Source organism: Schistocerca piceifrons, chromosome 9 (assembly GCF_021461385.2).
Source record: "Schistocerca piceifrons isolate TAMUIC-IGC-003096 chromosome 9, iqSchPice1.1, whole genome shotgun sequence".
Taxonomy (NCBI): Eukaryota; Metazoa; Arthropoda; class Insecta; order Orthoptera; family Acrididae; genus Schistocerca; species Schistocerca piceifrons.
In genome coordinates, this window is record NC_060146.1 from 114,248,704 (window position 1) to 114,271,940 (window position 23,237).

Genomic DNA, 23,237 nt, shown 5'->3' on the forward strand with positions numbered 1-23,237 from the left:
AAAGATATTGACACAATCGGACAGTTCAAAACAAAGCTAAAAAATTTTTTATCAAATAAAAGTTATTACGCAGTAACGGACTATCTGAATTAAAACATGTAGTGTAATTAAGGTAGCCTGCATTGTAATACATGAGGAAATAATTATAATATGAAATCCAGAATTGTACAGTACTATAAGAAAATTACAAATTACATAAGGATATAAAACTAATTTAAGATACATCAAAAATGTGTGTAAATACTAATTTTATATGTATAATTGTAGGTATATTGTATTGTATATGATTTTGCTGACGAAATCCACACAATGTAAATTGTTAAATGGATTAATAAAGAAATCAATCAATCAAGTAATATTAAGTCACCAATAGCAGGTTAACAGCAGCTATCTAGTATAACTGAGGAGGCAGTAGTTTTAATTTACTTAACTAAATTTAGCTGTCTTAAAAATGAATAGCATGAAACATCACAGTAATAGTTTGCTCTTAATACAGTTTACGGATTAAATTCCTGTCCTTCGCTTGTCATTTGTTAACATATACCTTGACTAGTTTCCACATTGCTGAAGGTTCTTCTTCTTGAAAGAATCTATGTAACACAATGAATGAATGAGTGAATTATGAAGGGCTCACAATAAGTAATGCAATACATCTTTTTCTCATCCAATTTCAGATTAAAAAATGTGGAATTTGTTGTGTAGCATCGCGGAATATTCCCACTTCAGCCCCTATAATTTCATGAAGTTCCAATAGGTGGTAGCACTATATGTAGCCTTCAAAATGGCATCTGTAACAGAGATGCATTCCAAACAGAGAGTTGTCATTAAGTTTCTTCTGGCAGAAATTAGAGCAGCACAGATATTCATAAGCACTTTCAGAATGTCTACAGAGACCTGACAGTGAACAAAAGCATGGTCAGTCATTGGGCAAGATGTCTGTCATTTTTGCCACAAGGCCACACAGACCTGTCCAATCTCTCACGTGCCGCCCAACCACACATAGCTGTGATTCCTGCAATGTTGGAATGTGGGGACACTCTCATTTGTGGTGATCAACAAATGACAATCAATTACCTTGCTTCTCAGCTGGATATCTCTGTTGGTAGTACTGACGTGCTTGTCCACCAGTTAGGCTTCTGAAAGGTGTGTGCCCACTGGGCTCTTTGCCACTTAACAAAACCCCATAAAGAACAATGAAGGACCAGCTATGTGGAATTGCTAACATGTCATGTGGTTGATCATGACCATTTTTTGTCAAACTTCATCACCACTGATGAAAGAGAGATTCATCACTTTGAATCAGAAACAAAATGGAATTCATGGAGTGCTGCTACACCACCTCTCCTCCAAAGAAATAATTCAAAGCCAGTAAAGTCAAGGCGATGGTCTTCTGGAAGTCTGAAGGGCTTCTGTGATATGTCCTCCTTCATGATGCAACAATCATCTCTCGAGTGTATTATGTACCCTCAGGAAATTGAAGAAATTACTTCCACATGTTTGTCACGACAAAAATGCAAACAAACTTCACCTTCTCCATCACAACACAAGGCCTCCTAAGAGGAGCTCACAAAACTTCATTGGACTGTTCTTGCTCACCCACCCTACAGCCTGCATCTCACACTTTCCGACTTCCACCTGTCTGACCCAGTGAAGGATGCACTCCTGGATGATGGGAAGCTTATTGATGGAGTAACACACTGGCTCTGACATGTAGCAGCAGAGTGGTACCATGTAGAATATAGACCCTCCCAATATGGTGGCATAGGGCTGTTGCATTGAATGGAGATTATGTTGAGAAATAGGGTTTAGTAGCCAAATAATGGGGAATAATATGATGTATTGGAATCCTGAATGAAACCAAACTACTTTCAGAAAATAAATAAATAAATGTTGCATTATTTATTGAATGACCCTCATATTGTGTCTCGTGTAGAGGTTGTTCTTATATTAAAATTCTTGTAGGTGTACAAGCAGTGGAATGCAGGCAGCTGCAATACACCTCCTGAGTTGTGTACTGGCTGCTTCTGCAAAACACAGTGGACCAGGGAGTCAAAGACTTCAGGAGCTACTCATGGTAGCAAATGTCGTGTCACAAATTGTCACCAATCCTACCAGCAATGAAGAATTGCGGAAAGGAGTCGCTGATGGACTTTGTTTGCTTGTGCCAGTGTTACCATTATTCAGCATATCCTGTACAGATGCAAAATACATGCTTCTACATTCACAAGTATGTATATTTTTCTCTCTGTCTGTTGTGTGGTATAATCAATTACCTTGTACTTGGAACACACACCAATCTCCATTCTCTCCTCCTGGTGTAGGTTTTTGTACTTTAGTCCTGTAAAATGTTTGGAAATAGGGCTCTAATTCTGAAAGATAAACACTTCAGCTCTTTCTTTATTTTTAATTATTTATTTTATCTATGTTGGTCATTTCAACAACTTATTTCATGAAGCAGACATGTTTTGTTTGAAACATTATCTATCATTTCAATGTAAAAGATGTTCACAACAGAAAATAAAAATTCATTGTGTCAGGAGACTATCACATCCAATAAAATATATTAAACAATTGTTTTTGTGTAGTCCTTCTTTAGCTTGTTCTGGCACTAGATTGCAGAAAGTGTAGAATATATGTAATTAAAACGTTACAATTTCCTAGTTTTGTGTTTATATACACATCTATATTTCATAAGTAAACCAAGTGCAAAGTAGCAAACAATGCTCCAGAGTCCAGTGTATTCCTGTCAGATGCTGTACAGAATGTGCAGCTGGTTAGCTCCCATTTTAACAATAATATACTATAAATCAGTTGAGAAAAAAAATGGTGCCCAATGATTAGAAGAAAGCACAGGTCACACGTCTACAAGAAGGGTAGTAGAAGTGATCCACAAAACTGCCATCCTTTGTCACTGATGGTCATTGGTTGTAGAATTCTGGAACATGTTCTGAACTCAAACATAATGAGTTATCTTGAACAGAGTGACTTCCCCCATGCCAACCACAACATATTCTGAAAACATCAGTTGTTTGAAACCAAACTTCCATTTTTCTCACATGACATCCTAAAAAGTCCCATATCAAGTCCATGAGGTAGATGCAGTATTTTTAATTTCCAAAAAGCATTTGACTTGGTACCAGACCAACAGTTATTGACAAAAGTACAGCTACATTTGGTATCATAAAAAATATGTGAATGGTTTGAGTTTTTCTTGGTAATTAGAACAGAACATGCTATCTCAGATAGAGAGTCATTGACAGAAGTACAAGTAACTTAAGGTATGCCCCAGACAAGTACGATGATGTGATGATGGTGATGTTTGGTCTGTGGGGTGCTAAACTGCACGCTTATCGGCACCCATACAAATTCCCAACCTTTGCTCACTCCAATCTCTCCACTTCCACGAATGATGATGACATGATGAGGCAGGTGAAAATACCTGATCCCACCGGGAATCAAACCCGGGACCCCGCACTCGGGAACCAAGAACGCGACTGCAAGAACACGAGCTGCGGACCAGACAAGTGCGCTGGGGGCCTTGTTGTTCATGTTGTATTAATGACATGGCAGGCAATATTAATGGTACCAATAACCTAAGATGTTTTGGGGATGTTGCCGTTATATGAAGTGAAGTACACTCTGAAAAAAGCTGCACAAATATCCAGTCAGTTCTAGACAAGAGTTCGAAGTGATGCAAAGCTTTGCAAATGGTTTTAAATTTTCAGGAATGTAAAACTGTGCTCTGCACAAAATGGAGAAAAGTAGTGTCCTATTATTGTGTCTGCATCTACATCTGCATTCACACTCCACAAGCCACCATATGGTGCATGGCAGAGGGTACTTTGTACTACTACAAGTCATTTCCTTTCCTGTTCCACTCGCAAATAGAGTGAGGGAAACATGACTGTAAGTCTCTGTACAAGCCCTAACTTCGCACATCTCATCTCTGTGTGTCCCACAAAAAATGAATGTTGGTGGCAGTTGAATCATTCTTCCGTTAGCTTCAAATGCTGACACTCTAAATTCTCTCAATAATGTTCCTCGAAAAGAATGTCATTTTCCTTTCAGGGATTCACACTTTACTTCATGAAGCATCTCTGCAATACTTGCATGTTGATGAAACATTTCCACCTCTGCAGCAATAAAATTACAAATAAATTAAAGTGGATTACCCAGGGCATAAAAATTTTCAGTGTAAGGAAATGGCAACTGCACAGAGAATTAAAGTGTAATAAAGATATTGATTTCATTGGATATGTTATTCTCTATGAAACCATATGTAAAAGAGTTGTCAATGCAACAAAACAGCTGGGAAATAATGGGCTAGTTTGAAACCATAAAAATAAGACAAAGCCTATGTGGTCAAATTCTTCATAGATGTAGATGTAACAGATTATCACAATCAAGTAAATCCCTTTGGCCCAAATGAAAACTCTGAAAGCTTTACAATTTTTTTAAATTTTCTGTGGAAGATGTAGAAAATGCTATACTAACATTAAAGAACAAGACATCTGCAGGTTGGGATGGAATATCCATCCAAGTTGTTAAAGTGGTACACAATAAAATTGCAAACCCAAATAGCTCAAATAATAAAGCAATGTTTTGAAGAGGGCTGTTTCCCAGAGGTACGGAAATGTGTTTTAGTCAAACCACTATTCAAGAAGGGACCAAGAGAGATCATGGGAAATTATCATCCTATCCTAGTTGTCCCAGTCATATCTAAAATATCTGAAAAACTTGTTGTTGTCCAAATCTAAAACTGGATTGCAAAATATTCTATTAATCTAAACAATCAACTGGTTTTAGTAGGGAAAATCTCTACAGATAAAGTGAACAGTTTCATTGAGAAAATAAGTACATCATTAAACAAGAGAAATAAAGTGGCAGGAATTTTCTGCGACCTAACAAAGACATTGGATTCTGTAAACCACGCGTTGCTTACTTACAAACTTCGAAAGTACAGCATTAGCACCAGTGCCCTACAAAGGCTTGAATCTTAGTTACCAAACAGAAAACAAAGAGTTAGCATCTCTTTAAATGACGCAAGGTTTTTTTTTTCTGACTTGAAAAAAGTATCTCAGGGTATTCCACAAGGTTCAATATTAGGCCCAGTCCTATTTCTCTTCTATGTTGATAACTTACCGTTAAATATCAGTTCCGTTCACAGATGCCATTAAATATCAGCTCCTCATCAGTTCCGTTTGCAGATGATGCTTCTGTTGTAGTTGAAAATCAGGATTCGGAAAAAAATTCCCAAATCTGTGATCAGTACCCTCAGTACCTTAGAAACTTGGTTTCATGTAAATGGGTTGAATCTAAACATATCTAAGACCCACTTGATACAATTCAAAACCAAACAGTCAAAATGTGAACAGATTAAGATTGTTCACAACGACCAAGATATAGAAGAAACTACATGCCCAGGGACCTCAATACATGGGAATGAAAACTTGTAATAAATTAAAAGTGAACAATTTAATGCAGATGAATTTAGGTCCCCTTAAAAGAAAGCTATATGAAGTACTTACACTAAAATGTTAATTTTCAGTGGATGAATTCAAGCAGGATGAACTGGAAATTTGAGCTGCATACTATGTGTTTCATACTCTAAGAAATATCATTACAGTGTTATTATTTATTTTAGTGCTATTATTTATTAGTGTCTAATTCATTGTAACTGTATTATAAATTTTTGACATGTCTCCTTTACACAAACCAAATGGATTACAAATGACGTCATGAGCTGCATGAACCACAAATCTGCAATTTGTCTGCCACCCACTTCGCTTCCTCATTCCACCAATTTGTTCTATTCTTCCTTGTATCTGCTGCTACATTCCCACATATGTCTTCTGCTGACTGTAGAAATATTGATTTCCATCTAATCCAAATGACATTCATATCGTCATCCTCGTCAATTCTACTTTGAAGCCTGGTCATCACCAAGTCTGCATATTAAGGTTATTTTCTCTTCCTTCTGAAATTCCTTCAGTTTAATCGACTTGAGTTTTTTGGTTTTATGTTTAGCTTGTTTCCTGAACCTAGTTTTCATCACCAATAGCTTATGATTTGTAGCTAGTTCTGGTCCTTGTATAGACTTCACATACATGATGTTACTTCATATATCTTGGGGATGTATAAAGTAACCTATAATGCAGAATGAGATTTTCACTCTGCAATGGAGTGTGCACTGACATGAAACTTCTGTCCGAGACTTGAACTCGGGACCTTTGCCTTTCACGGGCAAGTGCTCTACCTTCTGAGCTACCCAAGCACAACTCACGCCCCATCCTCACAGCTTTACTTCTGCCAGTATCTCATCTCTTACCTTCCAAATTTTACAGAAGCTCTCCTGCGAACCTTGCAGAACTACCACTCCTGAAAGAAAGGATATTGTGGAGACATGGCTTAGCCACAGCCTCAGGGATGTTTCCAGAATGAGATTTTCACTCTGCAGTGGAGTGTGCACTGATGTGAAACTTCCTGGCAGATTAAACTGTGTGCCGGACCAAGACTCGAACTCGAGACCTTTGCATTTCAAAACCCAAAGATCCCAAGTTCGAGTCTCAGTGCAGCACACAGTTTTATGGCTCTCTCTGGTCTGTGGTCTGAGTGATTTGGCATTCCTTTTTAACCTTTCACAGTCTGCCTCTCTTCTCTCTCTGAGGAAGTAACTAATGGCTCCAAAACCTAGGATGGTGTCATGTACATTTAGGTGTGCCTATTCCCACTTCTGATGTTCCACATTCTCCATTTAAGTATAGGTCAGCAATTCTATCTCATAATTATGCAGTTGTTATCATTTCTAACCATTTGGAAATGTACACTATGTGATCAAAAGTATTTGGACACTTTACAGAAATGACTTACAAGTTCGTGGTTCCCTCCATCAGTAATGCTGGAATTCAATATGGTGTTAGCCCACCCTTAGCCTTGATGACAGCTTCCATTCTCACATGCATATGTTCAGTCGGGTGCTGGAAGATTTGTTCAGGAATGGCAGCTCATTCTTCACGGAGTGCTGAACTGAGGAAAGTTGGCATTCCAAAACATACCCAAGGTGTTCTATAGGATTCAGGTCAGAACTCTGTGCAAGCCAGTCCATTACAGGGAAGTTATTGTCATGTAACCATTCTGCCACAGGCCATGCGTTATGAACAGGTGCTCGATCATGTTGAAAGATGCAGCCGCCATCCACAAACTGCTCTTCAACATTCGGAAGCAAGAAGGTGCTTGAAACATCATTGTGGGCCTGTGCTGTGATAGTGCCCCAAGGGGTGCAAGCACCCACCATGAAAAACACGACCACACCATAACACCACCGCCTCTGAATTTTACTGTTGGCACTACACACACGGGCAGATGACGTTCATGGGGCATTCACCATACCCACACCTTGCCATCGGATTGCCACATTGTGTACCATTGTACCGTGAGTCATCACTCTACACAACGTTTTTCCACTGTTCAGTTGTCCAATGTTTGTGCTCTTTACACCCAGCGAGGCATCATTTGGAATTTACTGGCATGATGTGTGGCTTACGAGCAACTGCTTGACCATGAAATCCAAGTTTTCTCAGTTCCACCTAACTGTCATAGTAATTGCAGTGGATCCTGATGCAGTTAATAATTCCTGTGTGATGTTCTGGATAGATGTCTGCCTATTACACATTAAGGACCCTCTTCAACTGTCAGTAGTCTCTGTCAGTCAACAGACAAGGTCAGCCTGTACACTCCTGTGCTGTACATGTCCCTTCACGTTTCCACTTCACTATCACATCAGAAACAGTGAACCTAGGGATGTTTAGGAGTGTAGAAATCTTGCATACAGACATATGATACAAGTGACACCCAATTAGCAGGCCACATTCGAAGTCCATGAGTTCTGCAGAGCTCCCCATTCTGCTCTCTCATGATGCCTAATGACCACTGTGGTTACTGATATGGGGTACCCGGCTGTAGGTGGCAGCACAGTGCACCTGATATGAAAAACGTATGTTTTTAGTGGTGTCCAGATACTTTTGATCACATAGTGTAGCAAGTGACAGATAAAATACAGTTTACTGAATGGCTGATTTGCTTAAGGTTTGAAAAAAAATTCATTCCAAAGCATAAACGAACCGTGATAGCAAGTTAAAGTTATTTGCTATCTGATCAAAAGTAGCCAGTCACCTATTAGTGCACTTTAATATAGGGTGTGTCCACCCCTTCACCTTTGTGATAGTTTTTATTCTGCTGTAAACACTTTCAGTGATTTGCCTGAATGTGTGTGGAAGAATGGTAGTCTGTTCTTCCTCAACACCTGAAACCATAGAATGTAGTGGTGCTATATGGTGGGGTCTGGAGTGAAGCCAATGTTCTAATTCTTCCCAAAGGTGTTCCATTGGGTTCAGGTTGAGATTCTAGACAGGACAATCAATTTCAGGAATGTTATTATCCACAAAGCACTACCTCACAGATGCTGCTTTATGGCAGGGTGCATACAAACAAACATTGCTCCAAATTGTTTCTCTACTGTGCATAGTACTCATTGCTGTAAAATGTGTTTGTGACCTTCTACGCTTAGTGTCTTCTTAAACACAGTAATGGGACCACAACCTAACCAAGTAAAACACCCCCATACCATTGTAGTGGTTAATAAAAAAGAAAAAGAGAAGAAAAGAAAAGGTTGAAAATGTGGGAAGAAATGGTGAATAAAAAGGGGGTTTTAAAATCGTTAATGACCGTGAAAAAGGGAAAGAATGAAATGCAAATCCAACTTCGTATTACAGAAAAGCTATCGGACTTCACGATTCGGAAAGCTATTGTTGGGGTGGTCCTTGTGGCGTTTCTGAGCAAGAGTCAAACCAATTTCCACTACAAAAATTATTTGAAAGAGAACAGAGAATAACAAAATGTGATTAACAGGGGGAAATGGCGTACATAAGAGTTCATTCATTACCAATTTAATATGTCTTCTCTTGTGCAGCGTCCAGGTCTTGTTATTCAACAATCTCCTGCTTCATTTGTGCATGAAAAAGTCGTAGCTGCTCCAAAATCTTGCAGTAAATTTCATCGTCCAGGTATTACTAATGTCTACGAATGAATACCATCTTGATATTGAATGCAATGTATTTTACGGCTGTTTCCATCTTCCACATTTCACACAAGCTTCCACAATACTATATGTCTGCACATCAATAAGTTTTTACGTCTTAATTTATTTATTTATTTATTTATCTTACAGCTCGAAACATGTATTTAACATGCATGGGCAATGTTATAATAATTACATTCAGATTATTGATACACAATATAAATAGATTACATGCTACTAAGTAAAATATCATTGAATTATATTTAATATAGCATTCCTGAGGTCAAATCATGTCAGCACCATACTGTATGGGCACTTCAATACAAGCCATTTTTTTAACTCGTTTTTAAAAATTCTACCAGAAAGCTGTTTCAGGTTGTTTGGCAGAGAATTATAAAATATTGCTCCCTTAATGAATGGGGTATTTGTTGTTAGATTCAATCGTCTGCTCACCATATGAAAGTCTGATTTTTGTCTTGTATTGTAATCATGGATTTCCATATTCCTGTTTGTCACTTTTTTGTCTTTTTTCACTAGTAATATTGATTGAAACATATATACTGCATAGATAGTCATAATATTAAACTTAATAAACAGGTTTTTACATGAAGTTCTGGGTCTTACTTTTGCCATAGTTCTTATTACTCTTTTCTGCAATACAAATATCCTTTTTATATTGTATTGGCTACACCCACCCCACAATACAATTCCATAAGATAGATGGGGATACACCAACCCAAAATACGCTATTTTTATTGCTTCTATATCTAAATATTGAACTAATCTCCTTAGTAAATACAGACTAGATGTTATTTTACCACAGACATGATCTATTTGCTGATTCCATGAAAGCCTGTCATCTATATATATCCCCAGAAATTTACATTCTGAACAGGTATTTTCCTGAATGTCCTCATTTAGAAAAGTATTTTTATTTGAACTACTTGTCTTAAAATAAATTAAATTAGTTTTGTTAATATTGACCCTCAGGTTTTCTTTTTCAAAATGTGTTTGGGCTTTTTCAACAAAATTCTGTACCACTGAATTTAGGTCATCATTACTACGTGCCCAGCAAACCCCAGAGGTGTCATCAGCATACATAGTAATACGATGACTGGTGTCTAATACTTTTGGGAAATCATTCACGTAGCAAATAAACAAGAAGGGGCCCAAGATAGAGCCTTGTGGCACACCAAAATTTATGTTCCTTATCTTTGATCTTCTTTTTGCAATTACCTCTCCATTATCATACACAACTTCTGTGCATTGTTGTCTATCTTTAAGGTAAGATTCTATTAAGAGCAACAGTTTCCCACTGACACCATTATAAGCAAGTTTACTTAAAAGAGCGCCATGATGGACTCTGTCAAACGCTTTGGAAAGATCTAAAAACACTCCTGCTGTTTCGTATCCCTCATTTATTTTCTCCATCAGACAGTGTACAAACTGTACTGCTGCAGATATGGTGCTCCGACCACTTCTAAAGCCGTGTTGGAAATCTCCTATTAAGTTATTCATATTATAGTGCTCAATTAAGATTTCTAGCATTATTTTTTCAATTAATTTACCAAACACTGACGTTAAGGCAACTGGTCTGTAGTTCTGTGGTTGTTTTCTTTCCCCTTTTTTATATAAAGGTTTAACTAAAGCAAGTTTCAGTTTCTTCGGAAACACACCTTCTTCAAGTACACAATTTATTAGATGGACTAACGGTCTGGCTAACTCACCCTTGCATTTTTTCAGTAGAAAAGGAGAGAATTCATCCCATCCAGCTGATCTTTTATTTTTTAAGTTGTCAATTAGCTCTGTTACGTCCTTGATGGTTACTGTAGGTAGCATACAAGAGTCCCTTTCCTTTTCCTTATCATATTTAAACGGCCTCTCCTGTTTCATGCAAGTATCATTTTCAATAGCATCTATAAAGTAATCATTAAATATATTGCTAACTATATAAGGATCAGAAAAATTATCATTATGTATACTTAACTCTATATTATTAATTTTAGTTTTTGAATCAGTGTTCCTCATATCATTAACTACTGCCCAGCACGACTTTGAGACACAGTCAGAATTTCGGATCTGTTTACTAATATGTTCTACTTTCCTTCTCCTTACTTCCTTGCGATACTCATATTTATATTTTTTATAATCCTCTTTATATGAATCAAGACTGGTTTCTCTGTGTAGCTTATACATATACTCCATTCCTTCTTTGAGTCTTTTCGTTTTTTCATCAAGTTTTACATGTTTGACTATTGGAGGTTTATTTTTATTTACATTCATCTTCTTTGCCGGGATAGTAATATCAATATGTCTAGTTAAAATTTTTAAAAATACTTCCCATTTGCTGTCAACTCCCCTTTCTCTATAAACTGATTCCCAAGATTCTTGACCCAAAGTATTCTTTAGCAAGGTGATGTTGTATTCAGAAAATAATCTTCTATTCTCAAATTTTTTGTTTTGTTTAAGTTTATTAAGACAACCAATCACTAATAATTGTCCTAGATGATCAGATATGTGCCCGTTTACAGTCTGTGCCGAAACAACATTTTCATAATTGGTCATCACATGATCTATGGAACTGCTGCTTGACTCAGTTATTCTAGTGGGCACATGACCAAGTAGATCTTTAATATCATAGGATCTTATGCAGTCTTGTAAACCTTTGCATTCCTGGCTGTTGCTTAGTGTGTTTATATTAAAGTCTCCTAACATTACAATATTTACTGTATTGCCACCCTTGCTTAGCTTCCCCAATACACTATCCAGTGCTTCCAGGAAAACCTCGAGATTACCAGAAGGGGCTCGATATATACCTAGCACAATAAGTGGGACGGATACAATCATTAACTTAATTATCACTGCTTCAAAGTCTTTCTCGATACAATAATCCTTAACCCATGATACGTTTTCTACAGAACTTATTAGGTTACATTTCCTTACGTAAGTAGCAACACCCCCTCCTTTATGTTCTGTTCTACAAAAAAACGATGTAAGATTATACTCCTGTAACTTATAATACTGAATATTATGGTTAGCTTTCTGATGCTCTGTAACCATGATTACATGTGGAGCTAGATCTGTAACTAAGGCCTCAAATACATCGATTTTGTTACCTAAGCCCTCAACATTATAATGTAAAAATGATACATTGGTACAATCATGAGAGGATATATCCTTCTCAAGGTTAACATTATCACACAAATTGATAGTTTCTAAATTGGGAACACTGAGGGACTTTTTTATCCTAAAAAATCAACAGTCTTGACACTGCAGTGAGGAATTATTTCGGTTTGCTTGCTCTGCAGGCATATATAATTATCACTTCCGTCTTTCGTGTGTATGACATCTGAGGTACAAGGTATCACATTTGAATTATCGCATTTTGTTTCCTCAATAGCTCTGTTGATGTCAGTTGCTAGAGTATTCTTGCCCAGACGATTAAGATGTAGTCCATGTACAGAGAAGCTGCTTCTTTGATAACTGTTAAGGTCCAGCAGTCTCACATTTTTTAACTTGGAGCAGAAATGTTTTAATTTTTTATTTGTAGATCGGATTTCTCGGTTCACACACGACCAGTCAGGCAGATCAAATCTCGCCGGAATATTTGACAAGATCACATTTGTATGGGACAACATCATTAACATAACAATCAACTTTTTAATAAATGAACTGGCCTCGTTGCAATAAACGTCATTTGAACCTGCTATAATAACAACGACATCACTTTCTGTAAAATCGGTGCAGTCGTTGTTTACAGAGCTTGTTACATCAACAAACTTCGCCCCTGGTTTAATAACGGATGAAATGCGCACGTTTTCTGTGGTCGAGTTAGACATACAATCTGAAATATTGCGTGCATGACTATCTCCGTAAATTTTAACATTCTTTTTAGACTGAAATTGAGCTTGTTTAACCTTAGGACCACTTTTTGTAGTTTTGGTGACACTACTTGCATTTGCAGTTGCACTTTCACACGTGGTTTTCAATTCTTGTTGTTGTTTTGTTTTATGTATTTCACCCACATCGGACTGTTTTTCAACTATTAATCTAGAATTTTCTTCCTTTAAACATAGTATTTCAGTTTTTAATGCCTGAATGTCCTTTTGAAGTAATTTAATCAGACCAAGACTAACAAATAAGTTTTTACGTCTGAATCATACCAAGAGTAGTGAATAAATGAAGTTAAGCTTTCGCTCTCAAGAGACAATAGCCGGTAGAAAACAAAAAGAGTTACAATTTTGGTACCTTCATTTTCTTATAAATATTTTCTCTGCTGTCAAGCACTCATACAGCTGCGACGGTATAATTTATATCTGACAGAACGAGTGTAGCGCGGCGAAATTCAAAGTCCCGCTACACCATACTGCCATCTGCTCTGCACTTCACTGCTGGCACTACGTGATGGGAGGTAATGTTCTCCTGGCATTTTCCAGACCCAAATTGTTCAATCAGATTGCCCCACAGTATAATGTGATTCATCACTCCAAATGACTCATTTCCTGTCATTCACTGTCCAGTGGCATCATTCTTTACACCACCTCAAGCATCAGTTAGCACTGACTACAGAAATATGAGGTCTGTTCAAAAAATTCTGGAACTTTGCCCACAAAATTTTTCTACGCTAACCTTTTACTTATTGTGCATGATCTCCTTTGAAATACTCTCCTCAACAATTGATTCACCTCTCTCAATGCTGTTTCCACTTTCGGAAGCAGTCTCAGTACAGCTCTCGCTGGATCACGCGAATTTTCCTTTATCTCATCTATCATTGCAAATCTTCATCCTTTCATTCGGATTTTGAACTTTGGAAATAAAAAAAGTCTGTAGGGGCCAGGTCTGGAGAGTATGGGGGATGATGCAGCACAGTGATTTTGTTTTTTGTGCAGTAGTCACACATCAAGAGGGAGGAATAGGCAGGTGCATTATCATGATGCAAGAGCCATGATTTTCTTGCGACATTTCAGACCGTTTCCTTCTCTCATTTTCTTGCAGGCATCACAACTCGTCCTGATAGTATCATTGATTAACAGTTTGTCCCTGTGGCATCAGTTCATGATGAACTAATCCTTCAAAGTTAAAGAGAACTATCAGCATAGCTCTGACATTTGACCTAACCTGGTGAGCCTTTTTTTGATCTTGGAGAACCTCTCCCGCCCCATTGTGAAGATTGAACTTAGTCTCAACATCACTACTGTAGACCCAAATCTCATCACCATTATGATTCTCTTAAGGAACATCTCATTCTCATTTGTGCGATCCCAAAGCTCTTCACAGATTGCGAGGTGAAGGTCTCTCTAGTTTTGACTCACGAGTCATGGGACGTACTTGGTTGCAACACGATGCGTTCCAAGATGCTGTGTCAGGTTTTCATGACATGATCAAACAGAAGTGCTACATTCTTCCGCAATTTCTATGACAGTCAGTCTTCAGTTGGCATGCACAGTTTTACTAATCTTCCTGACACGAGTGTTGTCAGTAGACGTCGAAGGGCGTCCTGAATGAGAGTCATCATTAACTTCTGTCCAGCCATTTTCAAACCGTATGAACAATTTGTAACATTGAATACAACTTAAGCACTTATCACCATAGGCTTCCTGCATCATTTTGTGTGTATCTGTAAAGGTTTTCTTGAGATTCACACAAAATTTAATGCAGACACATTGCTCCTCGAACTTTGCCATCCGAAATTCCCAAACTGTGTGACACAACATTCTACTCGATACAGCACTGAAAAATGACTAGCAGACATATGACAATAAAACTTCTGGCTGTTACACATTAAACATATGTGTGTGTAGGCATGCCAAACCTTTTGCTCCAACACATGATTGGCACGAAATTATGAATGTTCCAGAATTTTTTTAACAGACCTCGTACACGGTTTACAATAAGCTGTTCGACCATTCTTCCTCACTCTTTCTGACACCCTAACTGTAGTTATTGTGCAAGCTGTAGTTTTGGTAGCACTACCCACGAGTGACTTCTTGCACTGATTTCAAGTGATTCTTTACAACCATCCTCCACAGTGCTCAGTGGTCCCTGTCTGTCGCATATAAAGTCTGCCTGGATATGGTTTAGCTTTGGTTGTTCCTTCATGTTTCCACTTCATAGTCACGTCACAGACAGTTGACTTTGGCAGCTATAGAATGGTTGAAGTGTGTCGGTAGACGTCGAAGGGCATCCTGAACGAGAGTCACCATTAACTTCCGTCCAGCCATTTTTAAACTGTATGAATGATTTGTAACACTGAATACAGCTTAAGCCCTCATCACCATAGACTTCCTGCATCATTTGGTGTCTACATATGACTGTTGTACTACATATGACTCTGAAAGTCAGTGAGCTCTGGTGGGCAACCTGTTGTGCTATTCTGCTTCTCTACTGACAACACTGTACTCCCCACCTCTTTTTATACTGGCATGACCATCTCTCCTGATATTTAGTGGTCCATACCCCACATTTGATATGAGTGTCTGGTTACTTCTGATTGGATAGTGTGTGTCTGATGCTCATTGAGTAACTACTTTTGTTCAGCACACTACATATAGTTTTTTCATGACATCCTGGATGAGTTTTCATTGGGTTGGAGGAAGCAGAGGAACCAGACTCTGCTGACCAAAGCCCAACACATAGACAGATGCGGGCAGAGTGACAGCGCTGGGGAAATGTGCAGCATTTTCCTTGTGCAGTGCTGGCTCTATGCATGTACTTACTGGTTCGGCACAGCACGACAATCGGTTCATAATTGGTACAGTACACACGAGTACTGTAATGCCAGATTGCCAATGTCAGCTGCAACTGAATGTGAAATACTGGTCTATGAAGTCAACTGACTTCTACCAGATTCAGCTGATTCAGAAGTAGATAGCCTTAATCCAGGATGTTGTGAATAAGCCATAACTGCTAGATACTGACACAGGCTTTTGTTGTCAGGGCTATCAGTTGAACAGATTTTTCACTGCCACCTTCTCTCACAGTACAATGCTTGCAGCACTTTTAAGGGTTTTTGACCAAAAACATTTTTCATTGTTACATGGTACTAAAATATAGCTTCCTCTGTGTTACTGAATATTTTATGTCAGACAGGTGTATAACTGTATTGTATTTGGCAGGTGAAACTTCTCCAGGATGAAGATCCAGATGTTCGTTTGGCTGCAGCTAATATTTTTCCTAATGCAACTGCTTACACTGCACTCCAGAATATACTCTCATCAAGGTTTGTGAGTGACAACTGCAGTTGTTTAATAATTAATTATTTTTGTGTAGGCTCTTAAACTAAAGTATTACAAAGTATTTGCACAGATGCACATCTGCAGCTGGGAAACATATTTATAGAATAAAAATCGACTTCAGTTGCCAGTAATTTTCTTAATTTATTACATGAGTGGTTTTGAAGCTTAAAGGTTCATCTTCAGGTGCCACCAACTGTGAACAAGAGGAGGGGCTACAAATGTACAAGTTCCGTGGGGCTGACATACTAAAATGAAAGCCACTGTTGTGGAAAGTGGTGTACTCACAAAATTATGAGAACATAAATGTGAGGTGGTCAGACGGGCCAGTCATGGGAGGACACACCCACATCAAACAAATGCACGGGACTGGAACAAAAATACTAACTTTGGAGAGGGTTTCAGACAGAAATGGAAATAATAACATAAATAAATAGGTAACTGAACTCATGCTGAGGGCCAGCAACCACAGCGTCCGCCTGGACAGCATGACACAGAAGTGACTGGTGCAAATGGCCCAGAAGCCAGCTGATCGTGGTGGTGGAAGCCATTGATGTAGGACCCAGTGAGGTGGGAAACTTCAGCAAATAGCCACAAAAGAGTGGGCAACTGGGATTGACTGGTCCATTCACTTACATAATTGTGGTTCACGATATCAGTACGCACTAGAACTACAAATATAAGAATAATAAAATAACATATGAATGTGGAGAATTTGCAAAAGTGCCTAAAAGCCAACTTGACAGAGTACATCAGATTAAAGAGAGACAAGATAAAAATGCAACTAAAACAGTGGGTATGGATGATGTATAAAATTATATCTAAAAATTAAGTGATAAGACAATGGGAGGTCATGTATGGTAGGAGAATGATGCAAAATGTTAGAATGGGAACTCATGTAATGACTCATCCTTATTGAGGAAAAACATCTCGGTACAAAAAGCTTAGTTAAACTGAAAATCTGGCTGCTGTGGCCGAGCGGTTCTAGGTGCTTCAGTCCAGAACCATGCGGCTACTACGGTCGCAGTTTCGAATCCTGCCTCGGGCATGGATGTGTGTGATTCCTTAGGTTAGTTAAGTTTAAGTAATTCTAAGTCTAGGGGACTGATGACCTCAGATGTTAAGTCCCATAGTGCTTAGATCCATTTGAACCAATAAACTTAAAATTATAAACACAGCAATCCTGTGGAAGCCCAGGTTAATGTCCCTCAGAGTATAGTACTGCCTCGCCTGCCCTGCATCTGTGTAGCTGTGCATGTCTTGAGAAGCCAGTCATCTCAGTGATGGTATATCCTGGCACAACCATCAACCTGATGTAATCAGAGCCGGCCACAGTGGCCGAGCAGTTCTAGGCGCTTCAGCTTGGAACCGCGCGACCGCTATGTTCGCAGGTTCGAATCCTTCCTCTGGCATGGATGTGTGCGATGTCCTTAGGTTAGTTAGGTTTAAGTAGTTCTAAGTTCTAGGGGACTGATGACCTCAGAAGTTAAGTCCCATAGTGCTCAGAGCCATCTGAACCATTTGATGTAATCAGAAACGTGATTCATCCGGCCAAGCGACACATTTCTGTTGCTCCATTTGTGGCACTTCTGTCAGTAGACTGATTCCCTGATACACTTGTTTACTTTCTTTACCATGTCGCATGCCCACATCAACAGCAAGTGGCTTTTGACCTCGAGACAGGCAGTGGTCATAATGTTCTGGGTCATCAGTGTTCTCCTACAATGAGGCAACCAGTATTTCTGTTAAAACAGATAGAAATGTTGACCTAAAAGGTTAGAAGAAGGAATGTATTCCCTCCCTTCTGAAAAATGTCTTTCTCTGCCTCATTGTTAGTGTCCCTTTCATCATCCAGTTGTGACACCTCTTCAGTGTGGAACTATGTCAGACGTCTTTATAGGATGTTTATGACTCACAGTGGTGTATGAGTTGGCTTTCATGCAGCACTGACTTATCTCACACAATTTCTTCCAAATTCTTGCTGATTTTCTATTGATACTTTGTTAATTCATTATATGTCTTATCAAGACTAACTTGTTTAAGGGTTTTGCAATTTTCAGGTGATCCTGCAATGATGGTGCAACTTTTCATAAAAATGTATGCTATAAGTATGTTGCTTACATCTATATTGTAATACAGAATTATATGACTTTTGTATGTGGAAGTAGTTACTTGTTTTACATCTCAGAGATTATGATGTATATTACCTGTTATATCCTGGAGTGTCTTTTTGACTAACTCTCAGTGCTATTGGTAACATTTATAATAGCATTTATGTATGTTTGACAGTTTTCTATAGTAATGTTTATACACTTACAACGAATTTTACTTGCAGAAAATCAGCAATAATAGGTAAATTAAAAGGATAGTATAACTATAACTTTTTGTTTCTTCTACGAAGATATTTGTGTTGGGTATTCGATTTTCTTTTACTTGTCATGAAATGCCGGAAATTTACCCTCTTTCTTTTAGAGTGTCAATAAAGATTCCTAGATATTTTGTATGCTTTAGTTCTGTTTGTCATTCAGAATTTGGTTTGGGTGTGCACCTGTGTTGTTGCAAATTTCCTGTTCTTCTATGATATTCACTGTATGTCCCTTGGGTACCATGTGTTCCTTGAACATTATACTGACATTTCTACCCCTTTGTCCGATGTAGAATGTGTTGCAATCATTGCAAGAGGTTTTCTATATTTATGGATTCTAGATATTAGGGTTTCTTGCTTTTTGTGATGGTAACTGTTATTTTCAAGTTATTGTTAGTATGAGTGCTAGTTTTACCTTTTTTTTATATATGGACTGTACAGGTTTCTTGAAATCTGGCTAATATATGGAGCTGTGACATGGACTGGTTTATTTGTGATTCCTTCCTCTCTTTTTTGTATTATTTCTCCATATGTGTTTTTTTTTTTTTTTTTTTTTTTTTTTTTTTTTTTTTTTTTTTTTTTTTTTTTTTTTTTTGGCTGAGTGTGCTGTTCATATAGTCGGAGCACCAGCTCAATGCTTTCAACTGCACAATGGTGCTCAGACCGTACGAGCAGCCAAAAACTCACAACATATAAGGGGTGATCAAAAAGTTTCCATTCAAAGGCTGTATAGTCCAGAATCAATATGCCTATCAGGAAAAATCTCCATGGCCATTGAGGAAATCATCCTACTGATGCCCCATGTTGAAGAAACACACTTGGTAAAACACAGTGTACTGCTGCAGGAAGAAGACCATAACTGCCTGCTGCACATCTTCATTCAGCAGGAATTGTCAACCAGTCAAGGCCTTTTTTAGAGGACTGAAGGCATGTTAACCACATGGGTAGAGATCCACGCTATTGGACAGATGCTCGAGTATCTCCCACTTTAGTTGGCTTAACTTCTGCGTTACGACATTTCCAGTTGGGGACACACTTTATCACAAAACAACAGCACCCCCATCGCATAGAACTTAGTGCACCATTCCACAACATTTGTTTTGACTGACATGCTGCCCCATACTCATTCTTCATTCTCCAGTGGAGGTCTACCAGTGTTTGTCCTTTAGCAACCAAGAAAAGAATAACAGCATGCCAATCATGTTTGGGTGCATTTTGTAATAATGTCACCATAGTTCCCATTTCTGCATTTACTACATGCATGTTGGAGAGACACAAACTCCACTATAATTCCTCGCTTACATGTCAGTGCTTATTGTGCACATTTGAGTTGTGCTATGTTGCATATATCCTGCAGCAACATCCTTAAACAGAAGCTTCTTGATCGCCCTCTTATTCATAGATAAATAATGCTAGAAAAGGACGAAGGAATCACAAATAAACTAGCCTATGTCACAGCACCAAACATTGGCCAAATTTTGAGTAAACTGAACAGTCTGTATGGGGATGCAGGCTTTCTTGGTCAATTTCGATGATAAAGTCTTCTCAGGTTATCAGCTGAGTCAAAGTGATGTTATGCAGCAATGTTTCAAAAAGTTTCCTAGTCATCATCTTTGCCAGAATATGACGAGTAGGAAACTTGTCACAATAGTGCTGCATAATGACACCTTGGCTTGCTTGATAACCTGAATGAACAGTCTATGTCAGTAGCCTGAGACTGCAGTTGTGTGTGTGAGTTGTGTTTGTATGAGTGTGTGTGTGTGTGTGTGTGTGTGTGTGTGTGTGTGTGTGTGTGTGTGTGTGTGTGAGAGAGAGAGAGAGAGAGAGAGAGAGAGAGAGAGAGAGAGAGAGTGTCTATTGTTGAAGAAGGCCTTAATGGCTGAAAACTAAAATTGTGTGAGTCTCTTTTTGTTGTGCCTATCTGTGACTCAGCATCTCCACTATATGGTGAGTAGCAACTTCCCTTCTCATAATATTGTTACATTCCATCCTGAATTTTCCATTGTTTAAAATGCTATAAAAATTTTACATAGGGTACCCAAAGAATACGCAATCAACGTCCTGGAAGAACTAGATATTTACACCCAGGCAAATGCATATCCAAACCAAATCCTAAATGAACAAACAAAACTAAAGCATAAAAATGTATAGCAAATTTTAATGACATCATAAAAGAAAAAAAAATTTCAGCACTTCATGACACATAAGAGACAATAGAACAGTCAACACAAATATCTTTGTATGAGAAACAAAAATTATAGATACATGATATTGTGATTTACTTACTACTGCTAATTTTCTGCATAAAATTCCTTTTTGAAACGTATAAGCATTACTGGAGAAAACTGTCAAACATACATAAGTGCTATACAAGATGATTCAAAAGTAACTGCATGCACTTCATGGATGTAACATATACATCAAAATAAGAGTAAAATGTTAAATAAAGTTTGTCTACAATTCCTTTATTTCTTAGTTATCATGTATAATGTCAGTTGTGGCAAGCATTACATCATGGCCCAGTGTGTTGTGTTTGCCTGTATATCAACTGGTGTTGCTTTGTACACCCCTCTACACGGCTCGGTTGATTCTGGAATGAAGTGCCTTTGTTTACTTGACTTCAGTGTGGTCCGTTGTACTCTATGGCACTGTTGTAGTGTAGTGGCACCAAACCTGCTATCAATAGTTCACAGACTGCAGTCGTTGTGTATGGTATAGTGACATACTCATATGTTGAATACATAATATGCACCTGCTTTATGGCACAGTAGAAAGAAATTCACGAGCAGCAAGGCAAGAGTATATGGAAGTATCTCCAAACAGAAAAATACGAAACCATCAGACTCTCACAACTGTGAACAGGTGTTTAAGGGTATATGGCATTTGTGGTGCACCATGGTTAGGTTGGCATCAATTGTACGGAAATGGTAGATGAAGATCCGACTATAAGTACTCACCATATAAATTTCACTGTAAGGGTACTCAAACAACTGTATGGTACCTGCTTCAGAAACAGCAATTCCACTCACTTTACCTGCAGGAGGTACAGGAGCTTGTAACATGTACGTGCGGGCATAGACTTCTACTTTTGGGGCTGTCTCAAGAAGCTCATGCATGGTATTCAATTGAGAACATATCACACAGCAGCAAAGTAAAAATGGCTGTGCAGAATGAGATGAATAGAGCCTACAACATTCTGAGAGTGGTAAGAAATTGGGCATGTCACTGTCTTTGTCTACATGGACACCATTTTGAACATATTATCGAATAAATGTATATACATAGCTGTGTTGAATTTTGGATCCCTTCATGTTATTGCTTTCTGAGAATAATTACGTTCAGATTGTTTGTGCTGCACTTGTGATTCATACTCTACTGGTACTGCACAACTCTGAAATAAAGCAATTTGAGACAAAACTTTATTTAACATTTCACACTTATTTTGATGCCCACTTTACACTTACAAAGTGTGTACAGTTATTTTTGAATCACAGTGTATAAATGCTATTATAAATGTAATCAATAGCACTGAGAGATAATAAAAAAGATGGTCCAGCACAAAAGCAAAAGATGGCGGAAAGTGAAGTTAGCAGATTATGTGAAACATGTAAGAAAATAGTGAAACAAATGGACATAAGTGTGATTTGTGGGTTATGGTGTGGGAATTTGTTTCACAGTGAATGTGTTGAACTTACCAACAGTGAAGTTCACCTGGTACATAGTTCAAAAGGAAAAATTAAGTTCTGCTGTGGTGCATGTGAAGTTAGTTTACACAAAGGACCTTTGAAAATGGCATCTACAGCAAAATATCAACAGCTTGTCACTGGAACCAGTCATAGCAGCATTGAAAAAGTGAAGGTAGGTGACGATATAACAATTAGTGATGAATGCAAAAGTTCTGATATGCAAGACAACTCACGAAAACAACCCTGTAAAGGACGTGGAGTTGAACTGCTGGAAATAGAAAACAGTGCTTGTGATGTAAATAATACGAAAAACCACCTGAGATTAACCAGTGGAGTTGAAGGTTTAACAAAAATAGTAAATCAACTAATAAAAGACAGTTCAAAAATGAGAATACAGCTCAGTACAGTGATCGCCACAAACTGTAGATTAGGAAAGCTAGCATCACATCTGACAATATCATCTCGCAAAAAAAAAGTGGAAAACCCCGAAAAAATATCACACTGATTGCTAAAAATAGCAACAATAAAGTCTAATAGCAAATCTAGGGTCAACTACTGAGCCTGTAACACACGGCCCTGCTCCATTTATTCAAAATTCGAATGTAAGTTCATCACAACCTCCTGTATTACTTGAAAAACAAACTGAGTGTGCAAATGAAAAAAAAAAAAATTAACCACAATAGGAGAGTTGGAACAAATAAACGATAGTGAATCAATAACCCACAGTGTAAACCAGAATCTCTGTGTGAATACTACCAGTATTTCTGCTTACAAAACAAAAACAGGGCAAGAAAACATTGCAACAACAACAGATGCATGTAACAAATCGGAACAAACAAATAGGCCTACCAATAAAGAGCTTACAGTCCATGAAGTGA

At 38.1% G+C, this 23,237-nt stretch overlaps 1 protein-coding gene across 1 annotated transcript in view; it reads left to right on the plus strand.

Moving 5' to 3' along the window:
• Positions 1-23,237, plus strand: part of LOC124716914 — a 381,964-nt gene that overhangs the window by 335,380 nt on the left and 23,347 nt on the right. The window contains exons 25-26 of the mRNA XM_047243483.1: positions 1,963-2,227; positions 16,192-16,295. Of these exons, the coding sequence (XP_047099439.1) occupies positions 1,963-2,227; positions 16,192-16,295 (369 nt within the window). The remainder of the gene's footprint in view (positions 1-1,962; positions 2,228-16,191; positions 16,296-23,237) is intronic.